Source organism: Xiphophorus hellerii, chromosome 11, assembly GCF_003331165.1.
Source record: "Xiphophorus hellerii strain 12219 chromosome 11, Xiphophorus_hellerii-4.1, whole genome shotgun sequence".
NCBI lineage: Eukaryota > Metazoa > Chordata > Actinopteri > Cyprinodontiformes > Poeciliidae > Xiphophorus > Xiphophorus hellerii.
In genome coordinates, this window is record NC_045682.1 from 20,940,362 (window position 1) to 20,955,410 (window position 15,049).

The window sequence follows — 15,049 nt, forward strand, 5'->3', positions numbered from 1 at the left end:
CATTTTAATGTAATTTTTAAAAATGTTTTATTGAAGATAACGTGGCGAGTGGTGAGTGGTCGGCGCCCTTGCGTCCACCCGCCGGCACTTTTGAAAACCTTGATGTAGTTTTGTTTTATATACCTTTTACCTGAGGTTTACTTGTTGAACAATATTATTAACAATTGTTAACCCAACACCGTGAAGAAAACCATGATTTTTTTTATGAATAGTCAAACCTTGGGGGAAATGGTGTGTCTGGAGAGCTAATTGAAGCCCCTTCTCCACGGACTTGGCTTTAAGCAACAGGTGTCAAACTCCAGTCCTCAGGGGCCGGTGTCCTGCAGTTTTTAGTTGTGCCACAGGTACAAAACACTGAAATGAAATGGCTTAATTATCTACTTCTTGTGTAAATAAGTTCTCCAGAGCCTTGTTAATGACCTAATTTTTCTATTCAGGTGTGGTGCAACAGAGGCACATCTAAAAGTTGCAGGACACCGGACCTTGAGGACTGGAGTTTGACACCCCTGCTTTAAACAGTTCTACCCAGTTAATCCCGGCCAGATTTGTCTTCATGCGCAGATCTTGGAAACCAGCCAAGCAGTTTTCTGGAACCATCTCAGAGGTGGTATAAGCCGGACCTAACCAAGTCTTGCACACAAATGATGTGATTGGCAGACTGCATTCATTGATAGCGCCATGGATTTATGTCAACAACAATACCTCAACTACAATTTTCAATCTGTAACTAGACTGTAGTAGTTGGCAACATGGTGAGCTGATAATAGATATTTCCATGGTCAAATCTTGAGGCCCAATTCTTTTTATCAATTGTGAAATACCGGGTAAACTGGTATAGGGGTAGGACAATCCGCAAAATGACATCTTCAGAGCTCCTGCGTGCAAATGGCCCACCCACATTCCTGCAATGATCCTGCCCATTTTCACATCCACATAGTGAGGAACACACTGCCAATGAAAACAAACCCAACTTGCCTAGAACCAAGTCAGACATTAACCGGCTGGAGTTAGACCTGGTAATGGGGAAAGGGCTTTACTTTTAGAGATGGTTACAAATAATATTGGTTTAATAGAGCAGGTCTGCCCACTCACTTGAGAAGCATCAAGAAAAAAGGCCAAACAGATAAAAGGCAGCCCCGCGATTGGATATGATGCTATGTAGGTCCTCAATTGACTGGCTAATTGTGTCATCTGTTTAACCCACTGAAGAGGTGTTGGCTCAGTATCAGGGGCCCATTAATTGGTACAAACAGGTAGCAGATGTAGTCTGGGAGATTGAACATCTGCCAAACAGTGAGCCAACCGCCATGAGCAGTGATTCAACACCCAACTGATGGAGAAGGATCAAAGAGTGGACAGGGAAGAAGGGGAAAAAAGAAGACACTTTAAATATGACACACAGAAACCTTTAATTATATCATCAAATGAATTGTATCTGGTCTGTTTCTCCATTCTCCTAAAATGAAATCAGTGCATTTAGTTTACCTGGATGTGATGTCACTCCTATATCTGAACTCCAACTTTTGAAACTGTTTTTAGATTGATTATTTCACAATTTTACAAAAGCAGAACAGGGAATATTTAGAAGAAAATGCTATAAATGTCTCATTCATAAAACAAAACAAAAAAAGCAACTGTTAAGTGAGATACAAAACATTAGCTGTAGCACTTTGTATCAACACCCCAAAAGTAAAATCTAAGATACAAAAAGTTTGGTGACCCCTGGGCCCTCATCTACATGATGTGGATGTAAAACAGGAGGATTTTATTAAGCACTCTTTTACATGATTGTTTTCTGTTCAAATAGGCTTTAATCTCAGGAGTTCCACAAACATTTGGTGAATCATTTAGAGTTGTTTTACAAAGAAATCACCTCACACGGAGCTTTGCAACAGTGAGAATACACAGAATCCTGAATAAGATAGTTAAAGTCATAAACAAGCAAAAGACATCATGAAATTTAAATGTACATTTCCAGTTAAATAATAAAAAATCTCAGCCTGAACATTTCCTCAAACTATCTCCCTATTTCTCAATGAAGTAATAGATCAGTTTCTGTAAAGTCACACCTTGTAGCATGTTGCGATGTCTGTTTATGCCACATCCAGATTAATGAGTAGGTTAACTGTTCATTAACAGTGGCAGGAATCCACATTCAGACAAATCTCACACATCTGAGCAAATAAATAGCTAGATTTTTTTTCTAAAAGCAAACATTAAATGCTTGCATTGAGAAAAAAACATATTTAATAAGATTTTTTTTTTTCCCCCGATACCTGATTAAATTTAAAAAAAAACCTCACTGATCACATTTCCCCAATGTTTTGGACTCAAAGTGCATTGGTAGGGACCTCACTGTTCTACTTTCCACTCATCCTGTGGAGATTAAAAAGGAAAGGCAGAATTAGATATTTGTGCTAATGTTTATGGTTTTAAAATCTGCAAATTATTCACATGGTCTTAAACCATGTCACAAAGAATTACCAGATTCCACAAAAACACAGTTGAATGTCTTGGAAACACAAAGCAAGATCAAATAAAAAGCTGAAGTGTAGAGTTTAACAGTATTTAGCTGCAAAAAACAGAAATCTGCTGACATGCAAACATAAAAATCAGGAATAGATGTTTTGTTTTTTAATCATTCAACGGTGAAGATTTAGGACATAAAATTAAATAATTAAATTAGACATGATGTTGATGCACACTACTATACCTGCATTTGTTTCTGTATCCACTCCATAAAGAAAGATATATTGCCATACAATCCTGGCTTGGTCCTCAAACCACATCCATAGCCCCAGCTAGTGACCCCTATCAGCCACCATACATCTCCTGAGTTAACCACCAGAGGTCCTCCACTGTCACCCTGCAGGACACAGGACAGAAATTTGTCAGGACAATGTATTTATAACACATGCAACGTCATAAAACAATATGCTGCCACAAGCTTTTGCTGCATTCTTGACTTCTGATGTCCCATCAAAACACTGGAGAAAACAAACAAACAAACAAACACGTCTCTTTCTTATGGTAAAATACCAGCAGCTGTGGCTGCCGGTATTTTTAATTCGGTAAAACTCTGGCAACCACAGCTGCCGGTATTTTAGCATACAGACTTTTTTTTTTACAGTGTAGCATTGCTTTAATTATTTACTTTACTTAACAAAATATAAGACAAGGAAACGTAAAGATAACTGAAAACAACAAAGCAGCTGATGTCATATTTGAAGCATTAGCTAGATTTCTTTCTTTTTTTTTCTCCCCTCCAGGGTTTTTTTGTGGGATCTACTGTCCCTTATATGAAAGTAGGCTGACAGGAAAGGGGGAAGGAGAGGGGGGAAGACATGTGGCAAATATCGCCGGGTCCGGGAACCGAACCTGCCTGTTAAGGACTCAAGACCTCCAAACGTGGGTCGCGCTATCCCCTACGACACCACAGCACGCCCCAGCTAGATTTCTTTTCAACATTTTGATACCAAACATTTTCCTATTAACTTTACATATGCTGTCCTAAAATAAATATCTAAACAATATCAAATTATCCCTGTACATCCAATCTACGAGCTACAGTAGAATCATTTGTGTATTTATTTTAAATGATATTTTTCTTATACGCCAGTAAAAGTAATAGCAAGGTAGTTTTTTTTTCTTCTCCGAAGAGTTTTTGCGGCGCTAGTGGCTCGTATTTTTTTGTACAGTAGGCAGACAGGAAGGAGGGTGAGGAGAGGGGGCAAGACATGCGGCAAAGGTCGTCGGGACCGGGAGTCGAACCCGCGACGTCCGCGTCAAGGACTAAGGCTTCCAAACGGGGGGCGTGCTAACCCCCTGCGCCACCACAGCACGCCCCAGCAAGGTAGGTTTAAAAGCATGTGTATAGTGTTATCATTGTTGTAGATTTCACAGTGTTCTGCTGTGTGATGCTGTGTTCTGTAATGTTTATTTTTTTATTTACGCTCATATTGAAGGCTTAAGATAGAGAAACAAATTCACCGCTTAGTGAGTGGTCAGAGAATTATTAACTAAATTATCCTGAAATCACTTGAAACAATTATAATATCTGATTCTTAGTTGTGATTATGCAGCTCTGGCATGTGAGAGCTGTGATGCTTATGAGGCAAAACTAACTTGGCAGGTATCGACGCCTCCTCGCAGATTGCCTGCGCAGAACATGGTCTCAGTTACCCTCCCATTCAACACGTAAGGATGATTACATATCTGTGGCACATAAATGGTAACCTGAGCTTGATGTAGTGTATCAGGAGATGGACCTGAAAAAGAAAAAAATATATATTTGCAAATCTATAGTTAACTTTACGGAAGTCAAAAGTGGACATTTTCCGCACATTCTTTTTTCAGATGGTTTTCTTGAGATAACGGGTACATAAAACCACGGTTTTTTCAAGACGAGTTAATCTCGAGAAAACAAAATTTGTTGTCTCCACGAGATGATTGGTGTGTGTTTTGATCCTGAATTCAGCCTCAAATGCATGCCGTTGTGGCAAGCGTTTGAAGGATGAAATCGGGTTTAATACACACGCAAAACCATTGGAAAATTAACATGTTATAGCGAGAAAACCATATCCTGAAAACGGGAAATTAACTTATCTTGAGAAAACAGGAAATTATTTTATCTTGAGAAAACCATCAGAAAATTGACTTGTTATCTTGAGAAAACCATCGGGACAAAGTATATATGGGAAATCGCCCACTCTCGGCTTCCGTATAACTTAACTTAGTCAATCATGACAATTACTGATCCTCAACATGTGCTGGAAGCAAAATTCAGAAAAATTAGGAAAAAGAAGAAACACAGGGAGGAAAATTTGAGAATGAAAACAGCATGAAATGTCAGGAAAAGCTGGATATGTTCAATCAGCTCACCAGATGAATACAATTGCCCCCATCCAGTGATCCAGGATCCATTGCTGCTATGTATTTGAAGCCCAACATTGGGGAGACACAGTGGTCTCACTGTTCTTTCTAAATAAAGAAATATAATGCATTTTGTCAAGATGAAGTGAATTGATGGTTCTCATAGACGTTAGTCTATAGATGAAACGTGGATTTAAAGAAGAAGCACTTACGTTTGAAAATGATGGGCTTACTGAGTTTTAGCAACGCAATGTCGAAGTCATTGGTCTTAGGGTCAAATTTCTTATGCCTAACGATTCTCTTAGCTGACCTTCTAGTTGGCAGGTTTGACAAATGCACATCCCCATAGGCTACCGTCCATAATTCAGGATCAGAAAGTCTGTCATGGAAAACAAATGCAATGGATCTCTCTAGACGTCTTATGAGTAAGCCTTACATGAATAATTTTTGTAGTATGGACAACTACCAAGAACAGAACAGATCATTGAGTTGTAAACATGATGCACATTGCTACTGCATGACACCAGTCATTAAATTAGTACATTACACAGAGCTTAATATTGAAACCAACAAAACTAAGAGGTCCAATATAGACATAATTTATTTGGTCCAAAGTCTGTCCAGATGTACATTTGTAAAGACTGAGTTTTCAAGGAAGGGAAAGCTGTCAGAGAGCATAATTCACATCATTTCTGAAGCAGCTTTTTTTTTCCATTTTTTTCTCCAAAGAGTTTTTGCGGCGCTAGTGGCTCATATTTTTGCGACAGTAGGCAGACAGGAAGGAGGGTGAGGAGAGGGGGGAAGACATGCGGCAAAGGTCGTCGGGACCAGGAGTCGAACCCGCGATGTCCGCGTCGAGGACTAAGGCCTCCAAACGTGGGGCGTGCTAACCCCCTGCGCCACCACAGCACGCCCCATGAAGCAGCTACTTTGACAGTGGGAACGGCAGAATCTTTCACTGAACACTACAAGCCAGTCGCAAGCGATCTTGTTGTCCTGAAAGGGCTGAGATGGCACGGTCAAAGTCAAGTCATAACAAATTTTGCTGGGCGATGAATTGTCCCAGTAATTACTATAACATTGTTGTTTTGAAACCGTTTTCAAGTAATATAGTGACAATGCCACAACAATGCAAATTCTCCCTTTCTGAGACTAATAATCTTAATTTTGAAACTGAAACTCCATAAATATACGAAATAAAGCAGAACAACCAAAACCGATAACTAAAAAAGAAATAAAACCCACATACAAGCAAGAAATGGATTATAAAGTTTCTGTAAAGAAAATATGAATCATCAGAATGAAAATTATTGAGCTCATTTTAATTTAGCATGCAATTAATTGATCAATTGATTAATTGCTTATTGCGACAGGCTTACGAGGAGGTGACCATCTCCAGACATACACAATGCCTTGTAGTTGCATAAGACAACATTAAAAACACTTATCAGAGTTTGATATGGTTCAAATTTAGGGTTGAATTTGAATGGTTGGAATTTGCAGATGACTGGTATCTATACACCCTGGTTCAGGATACCTATGTACCCAATCACCTGAGATATACCTTAACCCCAAAGGAAACATGACCGACCGCCCTTTTAAAGGTCTAATTGCAACTGTTTCCATTGCAAATGTAACAAAATTTTAGTTGATCTTCCACTAATAACAAAAACACAATTTTGCAATTGCAATTACTGAATAAGAAACTCTATAAAAATCACGTGAGTAAATTTGCTCATGCGCAAATCATTTAAAAAAAAAACAAAAAACACGCCAAACCACGATCCTCCTCCTAGTTCCGGTCATCTTCTTTTTCATATGACGCAAAAAAAGTTCCCATTTTCGATCCACCCAAAAAAACTGCCTCATCCTAGCCCCAAAACATTTTATCAAAAAACATGTTATTTTTATTGCTGTGTTTCAATTGAGCAAATTTGACATTTTACAATTTTCGAAATGCCAAATTGTACAATTATATGGCAAATGGAAATGCAGTTTTTGTCATCAGAATGTCACCAGTTCTTAACATACCAATCACATAGTACTAAATTATGCCCAGATCGAACCATAAGACCTAAACCCTTGAGTGTTTTTACGTTTATTTAGAAAATAATGAGTAACGACTCACGTTTGGAAGCAGTGCGCTGCAGTCAGGATCCAGTATGGGCTGATGATGGAGCCGCCGCACACATGCTGATAGTAAACCTGGAGGCTGACTTGCCACGGCCAAGCTCCTTTCACCGCCTCAGAGCCGCCCATGATGCGACTGCTGGGAGCTGCGAAACTCTTGCCACATTCTCAACATTCAGAGTAAAAGAAACAAAAAAATAAATAACTTTGTAATTTAGTATTTCACCCTGTCACAAACACAAAGTCTCTGTACTTGTCTGATTTATTCTGTCATGAGTCATGCACTAATATCTTCTTATCTTGCACTCTTGTGCCAGTTAGAAACTCACCAATGCAATGAAGTTTAACAACTCTGACTGAGCACTCTGGGCTGCAAGGTAAAGTCAGATAAGATTATTATGTTATTATTAGTTCACTCTATAAATCACTATCCATCCTAATATGACGGTGTGGCCATACCTGTGCATGAGCTGTGTCTGTATCGGGGATTTATAGCTACTTCCAGACTTTAGCTTCAAGTATCCCTCTGGGGCTGAGGTGTGAAAGCTGACTTGAGTAGAGCTCTCATAAAACTTGCTGTGGGATACACAGAGAGACAAGAAACAGTGAACTTTTTAGAGTATTCAGTGTTATGATCCATTCGTGTTTGGACGTTTAGCCTCCTCTGTCTATGCTGGAAGCATTCCTTTATTGTTTTATTCCTTTTTTCTTGTCATCTTATTAGGCCCGAGCAGCAAAGCGCTGCGAAGGCCTATTGTTTTCATACTGTTTATTATTCTTATTATTCTTCCACCCAAATGAATTGCCTTTTTGGGGGCTTTATCATATTCAAAAACTCACCAAACTTGGCGGTCGCGACTAGAAAAATTCAAAATTTTGAATTTTAAGGTTGTCGCAAAAATCACAAAAAAAATTGCTGAACGGCGGCAACTAGCAATTTTCTGTTGACACAATGGTATGAACGTACTTCATCGTAGAGACATGAAATTTGGTACACTTGTAGAGCTCACCAAAAGACTCAGAACTCACATTTAATGTTATAAGCCAACTATCACAGGAAGTCGGCCATTTTGTATTGAACGTCCATTTTTTACCTCGATTTTGACGTTTACAGCCTTCGTATTTGATCGAACTCCTCCTAGGGATTTCGATTGATCGACTTCAAACTCGGTCAGTCTGATCATAAGGCATGTTTGATTTAAAGTTATCAAATTGGTGAGTTTTGGAGCATGTTGAAGGGGGGTTAGCAGGGGTCAAAGTTCACCTACTCGCCATGAAACACGAAACTCTTATATTTCCTATATAAAAACACATAGAGGGACCAAACTTTCACTGATTGATCGGCATCGGGTGCCCTACAATACCCTATGGTGAAATGATGACATCACTTAGGCCACGCCCCCTGAGAACAGGAAGTGTCATGTTTTACTGTGAACGGTCGCTATCTTAGCCCTTTGACCTCATCAACATGAAACTGTGTCCAGAGACAGAAGACATGTTGGTGTGTTGTGGATTCCAACCCCGACCGGCTTTGACATAGCAGGTGGGCGTGGCGGCGTGGCGAAGTGACCTGTAACGCCGTTGCCATACGTTTGGCTCTGAATTCCACAATTTCGGGCCCAGCTGCTCCAAACTCATTAGGATGGATCCTTATCCACTCACCGACAGGAATTCATAACAAAATTTGGTGGGCGTGGCCTAATTTCTCTATAGCGACCCCTAGAGTATTTTAAATGAACAGCCCCAAGCCATGCTTAAACCTAGAATTACGAAACTTGGTACACATGTGTATCTTGTCGGGACGTACAAAAAAGTCTCTTAGAGCCATGCTCTAAACCCAACAGGAAGTCGGCCATTTTAGATTGAATTTCATTTGACCTCGATTTTGACGTTTACAGCATTCGTATTTGATCGAACTCCTCCTAGGGATTTCGATTGATCGGCTTCAAACTCGGTCAGTCTGATCATAAGGCATGTCTGATTTAAAGTTATCAAATTGGTGACTGTATGAGCTTGCTGAAGGGGGGTTACCAGGGGTCAAAGTTCACCTACTCGCCATGAAACACGAAACTCTTATATATCCTGCACAGAAACTCACAGAGACACCAAATTTTCAGTTATTGATCAACAATAGGTGTCCTAAAATACCCTGTGGTGAAATTATGACATCGCTTAGGCCACGCCCCCTGAGAACAGGAAGTGTCATGTTTTACTGTGAACGGTCGCTATCTTAGCCCTTTGACCTAATCAACATGAAACTGTGTCCAGAGACAGAAGACATGTTGGTGTGTTGTGGATTCAAGCCCTGACCGGCTGCGATGAAGCAGCTGGGTGTGGCGGCGTGGCGAAGTGACCTGTAACGCCGATGCCATACGTTTGCTTCTAGATTCCACATGTTTCGACCGAGCTGCACCAAACTTGGCCTCAGTGATGCTGTTGTCATGCCTGACAATGCTATGTCATCATATTATGACGTCATCTAAGCCCCGCCCCCTCAGAATGAATTAGAGAGATCTTCTGTGTAATTACATAATAAACAGTACATGTTCGTCGTTTGTAGGGCAATGCTGCCCTCTGCTGGCCACTGAAATAGTTTCATTATTTCAGTAATTCGACACCAGAGGGCAGCATTGCCCTACGGAATGAAAGTTCAATGTTGTAATGGAGGAAAAAATTAAATAATTTGTAATTCTAACACAAAAACTGACCGAGACACCAAAGTTTGAGTTATTGATCATCCTCGGGTGTAGAATAATATCCAATGGTCAAATGATGACATCACGTAGGCCACGCCCTCTGACAACAGGAAGTCTTGTATTTTACTGTGAACGGTCGATAGCTTCTGCACCAAACTTTGCACGAGTGACCCTGGTGGGATCCTTGACGACCCTATGTCATCATATTATGACGTCATCTAAGCTCCGCCCCCTCAGAACAGGAAGTGCCTTTTTTTTCCTTGGAAAGCTCCGTTTATGGCTCTCTTGACCTAATCACGATGATTCGGATGATAAACTCTGTCAATGCTCGCTGCTGGCTGAACCGTGTGGGCGTGGCCAAACGGCGAATATCAGTCCCTCGCCATATACATACGTTTGGCTCTAATTCACACATGGATCATCCGATTGGCGCCAAAATGGATATGTATGACCTTTGTTCACCTCTAAAGAGCCCAACGGATTTGAGATGTAATTTGGCTCCACTGCGCCCCCTAAGTTAATTCATCGGCCGTATCTCCTCGACGCATCGACCGATCTGCACCAGATTTTTCGACAGTCGTCGGGGAGCGCCGCCGAACACATTCACGCCTGTCGCCCGGTGGACGGGCGGGGAAAATGCGCGACAGCTTCTGCGGCGGCTAGCGGGCGGCGATGCTGGAAACTGCGGCAGAGCTTCCGCGGTGGGGAGCAGGCTGTGGCTCTGGAAAACGCGCGAGAGCTTCTGCGGTGGCCGGAACCCCCGCGGTGGCCAATAGGCCGGAGCGGCGCTTGCTGCGAGGGCCGCCCGAGGCTGCTTGCAGCTTTAATTTTATCTTTTGTGTCAGTTCAATTCGTTTCATTGTGTTTTTCATTCTCATTTCCTCTTTTTTCTTTCCCTGCTCCCTTCCCCAGCTGCATCCGTTCACCTGTTATTATGGTCTTTGGACCCTTTGTCATCTCCACCTCCTCCTCAATAGCTAAGCTCTTCCTCATCTGTCACTCATTGCTAGATGTTATACCTCACAAATATTTTTCTGTTACTTTAGTTTTGTCTCTGCTGGACTGAATGCTATGGGACACTCTGTTTCGTTTGCCTACACTTGTGTCCTACACTGAAGAAGGTTCTGTCGATTATGGACAATAAACAGCACCCTCTCCACCACATAGTGGACAGACAGCGGAGCACCTTCTCACATAGGCTGCTCCAGCTCCGCTGTCGTAGGGACAGATACAGGAAATCCTTCCTGCCACATGCCATCTCACTGTACAATAAAAGCTAAATCATTGTTCTGCACTAATCAGTCCAATTTTGCACAACTGCACTGTGGCACACTTGCTGTACATATATTTACATATACATACTGTATCTGCATTTTTGGAATCTTTGCAAGGACTGCTCTAAGTTGCTTTTTATATTGATAGCATGTTATATTTTATTTTTATTTTTATTTTGTCTACAATTGCTACTCAGTGGTGGTTGTTGTGTGTCTTTTCTCTAGTGCTGCTGTAACTGCGAAATAATTTCCCTGCTGGGATGAATAAAGTAATTCTATTCTATTCTATTACTCTCCACATGACACTGAGATCTTTAAATACAAAAGTTTATAATGAATATATGGCGGATACTTCTACAAACCTTTAATTTTTTACCAGCTAAAAAAAATCCCAAACACAGATAGCTGAATGGATGGAACTTTAAGACAAAAAGGACATAAATTTTGGTAACACAGTTAATAATAATTAAGACAAAATCTTTACTGAACCTTTGCACAGTTGTCAGTTTTAATGTGCAATTTACCAAATTGCTCATGGAGTTCAAGCTGCTTATCTGTCATATAACTTAAAGGAAAATTTACAACTAATCTTGAAATCTGATAGGCCACCTTGCCTGGTCACCTACACTTGAATTGTCAACCACTTTGTTTGTAGCACACATAGATTAATGTTTCAAATTGGAATATTCAGACTGGAGACCAATTTAATTACAAGGACATAAAGTAGTTTTGTTCCCTTTTTAACTTCAAATTTTGATAACAAATCTAAACATACAGCCGTAGCTGCAATGTGATGGTTTAGATTAAAGACATATTGATATTTCATGTGCTACAATGGCCTAGTCAAAGTCTGGAACTAACTCTAGCTGAGAATTTATGGCAAAATTAGAAAATTGGTGTCTGCAGTTTAGATCAAGCTCGATCTAAACTGATCGAGCTTGAGCTATTTTGCATAAAAGAACAGGTAGAAGTGTAAGATGTGAACAGTTGGTAAAGATATACTCCAAAAGACTGACAGCTGTATATGCAGCAAAAGGTGGCTCTGCAAACTATTGAGTCAGGGAGCTGGGCATAAATGTAGGTCACACATTTCAGAGTTTGCTGTGTAACATTGTGAAAACCATGCAAATGAATACAAATACTTTGCGTTCCATTACTGTTTAAGATTCAGTGGATACGGGGATAAACTATTAGCACCTGTCGTAGCCCATCTGCACACACACAGTACTCCCGTAGCTGTCATTCCAGTTCTCAGCACATACAGGCAACCAGGAGTCGTCGTCTGATGAATAACTTTGCAGCAGGAAATCAATCCCCTGCAAGCGAACTGTGCAAAACAAACAACCGTACTCAGGGATAACAATGGCGTATTGGTGTGAATGTTAGTGAGGAACATTTAGGATTTCCATCTCAATATCTTACAGCATTGGGACTCATCTGCTCCGTTTGAACAGTCCTGTACACCATCACACCACCGGGTGGTGCCCAGACACTTCCCACCCGGTCCACATGACTTCCCAAATGGACACTTGTAATACACTGCAAAGACACACATAGAAACAACAACAGCTAATAAAAAAAGGAAGTGGAAGGACACAAGCAGAACCACAGTTAAGTTCAAAAACAAAGTCAAGCTACAAAGTTCTCTAAGTGAACGTACAGAAATACCAGAGCAAGATGACGACCACTAACAGGACAATAGCACCACAGAAGATGGACCTCCGGGGACACAACTTTTTTAGTGCGGAATCTGAAAAATATTCAAATTAGAATGCAAATGAAAGAAGGAACCCTGTATTAGACAGCAACACTGAAAAATACCCATCTTTTTTTTTTACTGTCTGACATAAAATCAGGTGAAACTTTTCATGTTTTAAGTCAGGTACATTATTGTAGGGTGCTGTTTTCAAAGTTATACAGTAAAAACAAATACTGTATAATTATAGCAATATTTTTGGTTAATTTAGCTCGTCATAGAGAAAGCAAATATGGGTGTTCATTTTAAAAAGTCATACTTTCACCATGTTACATTTAGAAATGTCAGAGTTCCAAACTTAATGTTGAATTCACAAGCTACGTATACAGTTTACAAACTATTTAGCTTTCAAATTAACTATTTTGTTTGGAAGCTAAATATTAGTGTCCAAACTACATGTTTAAGTCTGAGCTAAATATTTAGCACACACTAGTCTGGAAAATATTTATTTTCCGAACTATATATGTAGTTCCAAACTAAATATTTATTTTAAAACTACATATTTAGGTTGCTAGCAAAATATTTAGTTCCAAGCTAATTATTTAGCCAATATACAAATTAGCTGGGTTTTGAGGACCTGTGTATAAACTCCGCATCTCGCGGTACTGAATCGTTGCTCAAGTAACATTTTCTTTTTAATCATCGATTCTACTCCTCTCGAGTCGACATGTCTAACGTGCGGCGAGAAGACGCAGGGGCAACCGTATCTGTTGGGGAAACGCGGATCGACGTAACAACGGTTGCACAGACGTTTACTCTGTACTTTGCAGCAGTCTTCCTCTGTACTAACAACAGTCTCACTTTACAAGTGTAAAATAGTTCTTTATTTCCATGCGTTTGACATCATTGAAAAGCTTGTTCATGGTTTTATCGTGGCCAGTCACATTTACAAAACATTACCAGCCTTCTCATTTGTTAAGAGACTAATATTTTCATCTCAGGTTTAGATGTTGTGTTATTGTGGGGGAAATTTCAAGGTAGTTGGTCCGTGAGTATTTTGTTAAATGGGCTAAATGATCCTCAGCCTGAAAAGGTTTGAGAAACGTTGTTTTCCAGGAACAGTTGAATCAAGAGACGATAGTACGTTCAAGCCAGAACACTTCCGGTTCATGTTCATTTACTCTTAAATTGCTTTAGAGCAGCAATCGAAGTTTAAGACTTCCCGTTTATTCATTCGTAAAACAAAATTATGTATGTGAAAATTAGTCCGAAAACTGTTTGTTTTGAAAACGTTGCTAGCAGCTCTAAAGCGGCTAAAACGTGAATCTAACATGAACCGGAAGTGTTCTGGCTTGGTTGTAATGATGGACGCTGATACAGAAAACTGTTGCTATAGAAACATGAGTAAATGTCTGGATAGCGGCTAAAACGGTACGCCCTATGTTTTCAACTAATACGTTGGACATGTCAAGAGAAAAAGAATCGATTACATACATATTAAAAAAGAAACTTTACCTAAGCGACGACGGAAGCGACTCATTTCCGCCAGCAGCAGAATTTAATAGAAGTCCGCAAAACCCAGCTTTTATTTTGACATTCCACTTCCGTTTATCGGCAGGCTAATTTGCATATTAGCTAAATATTTAGGTTGCTAGCAAGCCATACATTTAGTTTGAAAATTAAATGTTCAGTTTGGAAAATAAATGTTTAGTTCGCAAAATAAATATTTAATTTGGGGCTAAATTTTTTGCCAATCCCTCTTGCAGTAGAACACTCCAATCACAACACAAGAAATGTCTCCTAAAATGTAGGCTTCTGTTTCTGAAGCCTGTAACTTGGCTTGTTGCTTTGGGTGTAATGGTTTCTTTGTAAATAAGCTGCATCTTAGCCCGAGTCCATATGGGAAACATTTTAATGTGGATAATGATACTTTCTTATGATACTAGATGCTAGTTTCAGCTAGCATCTTCAGAGGGCTTTTTGTTATTGTTAAATCACGTTTGCTCCCTATGTTTTAGCTGTGCAAGTTAAGAAATATAAAGTGTAACTATGTTTTCTCACAAGTTGTCTTTTTTATTTTGATCTGTTAGTAAAGATGTATTTCATGTATGATGCCATTTTTATTTCTTGCTGTTTCATTTACATTGTATTTACTGAATTTAAGACTGAGTAGTTTTTATGTTATGAAAAATTACTCAAACTAAAAGATAATATTTTGGAATCTGTTACTTTGAAAATTATTAAATTCAGGACTGCAGACTGAAGGAATTTTACTGCACAGCTTATAGTGTTAACACTGGTCAGCAAACATACTAATGGGTTAATAGCAACCATTTATACAAACAAAATAAAGTAGCAATAAGTTGGAAAGGCTTATTAAT

General features: G+C 39.7%; 1 protein-coding gene across 1 annotated transcript; it reads right to left on the reverse strand.

Moving 5' to 3' along the window:
- Nucleotides 1-1,390: 1,390 nt before the first annotated feature.
- On the reverse strand, nt 1,391-12,732 carry tmprss2 (transmembrane serine protease 2; the record flags this gene model as incomplete). Its single annotated transcript, XM_032577151.1, has 11 exons — nt 1,391-2,376; nt 2,714-2,866; nt 4,126-4,268; nt 4,882-4,980; nt 5,085-5,251; nt 7,001-7,169; nt 7,332-7,372; nt 7,462-7,578; nt 12,170-12,299; nt 12,395-12,511; nt 12,633-12,732. Coding segments are annotated over 11 exons (1,260 nt in total), but the record flags the coding sequence as incomplete, so codon positions are not given.
- Nucleotides 12,733-15,049: the final 2,317 nt, after the last annotated feature.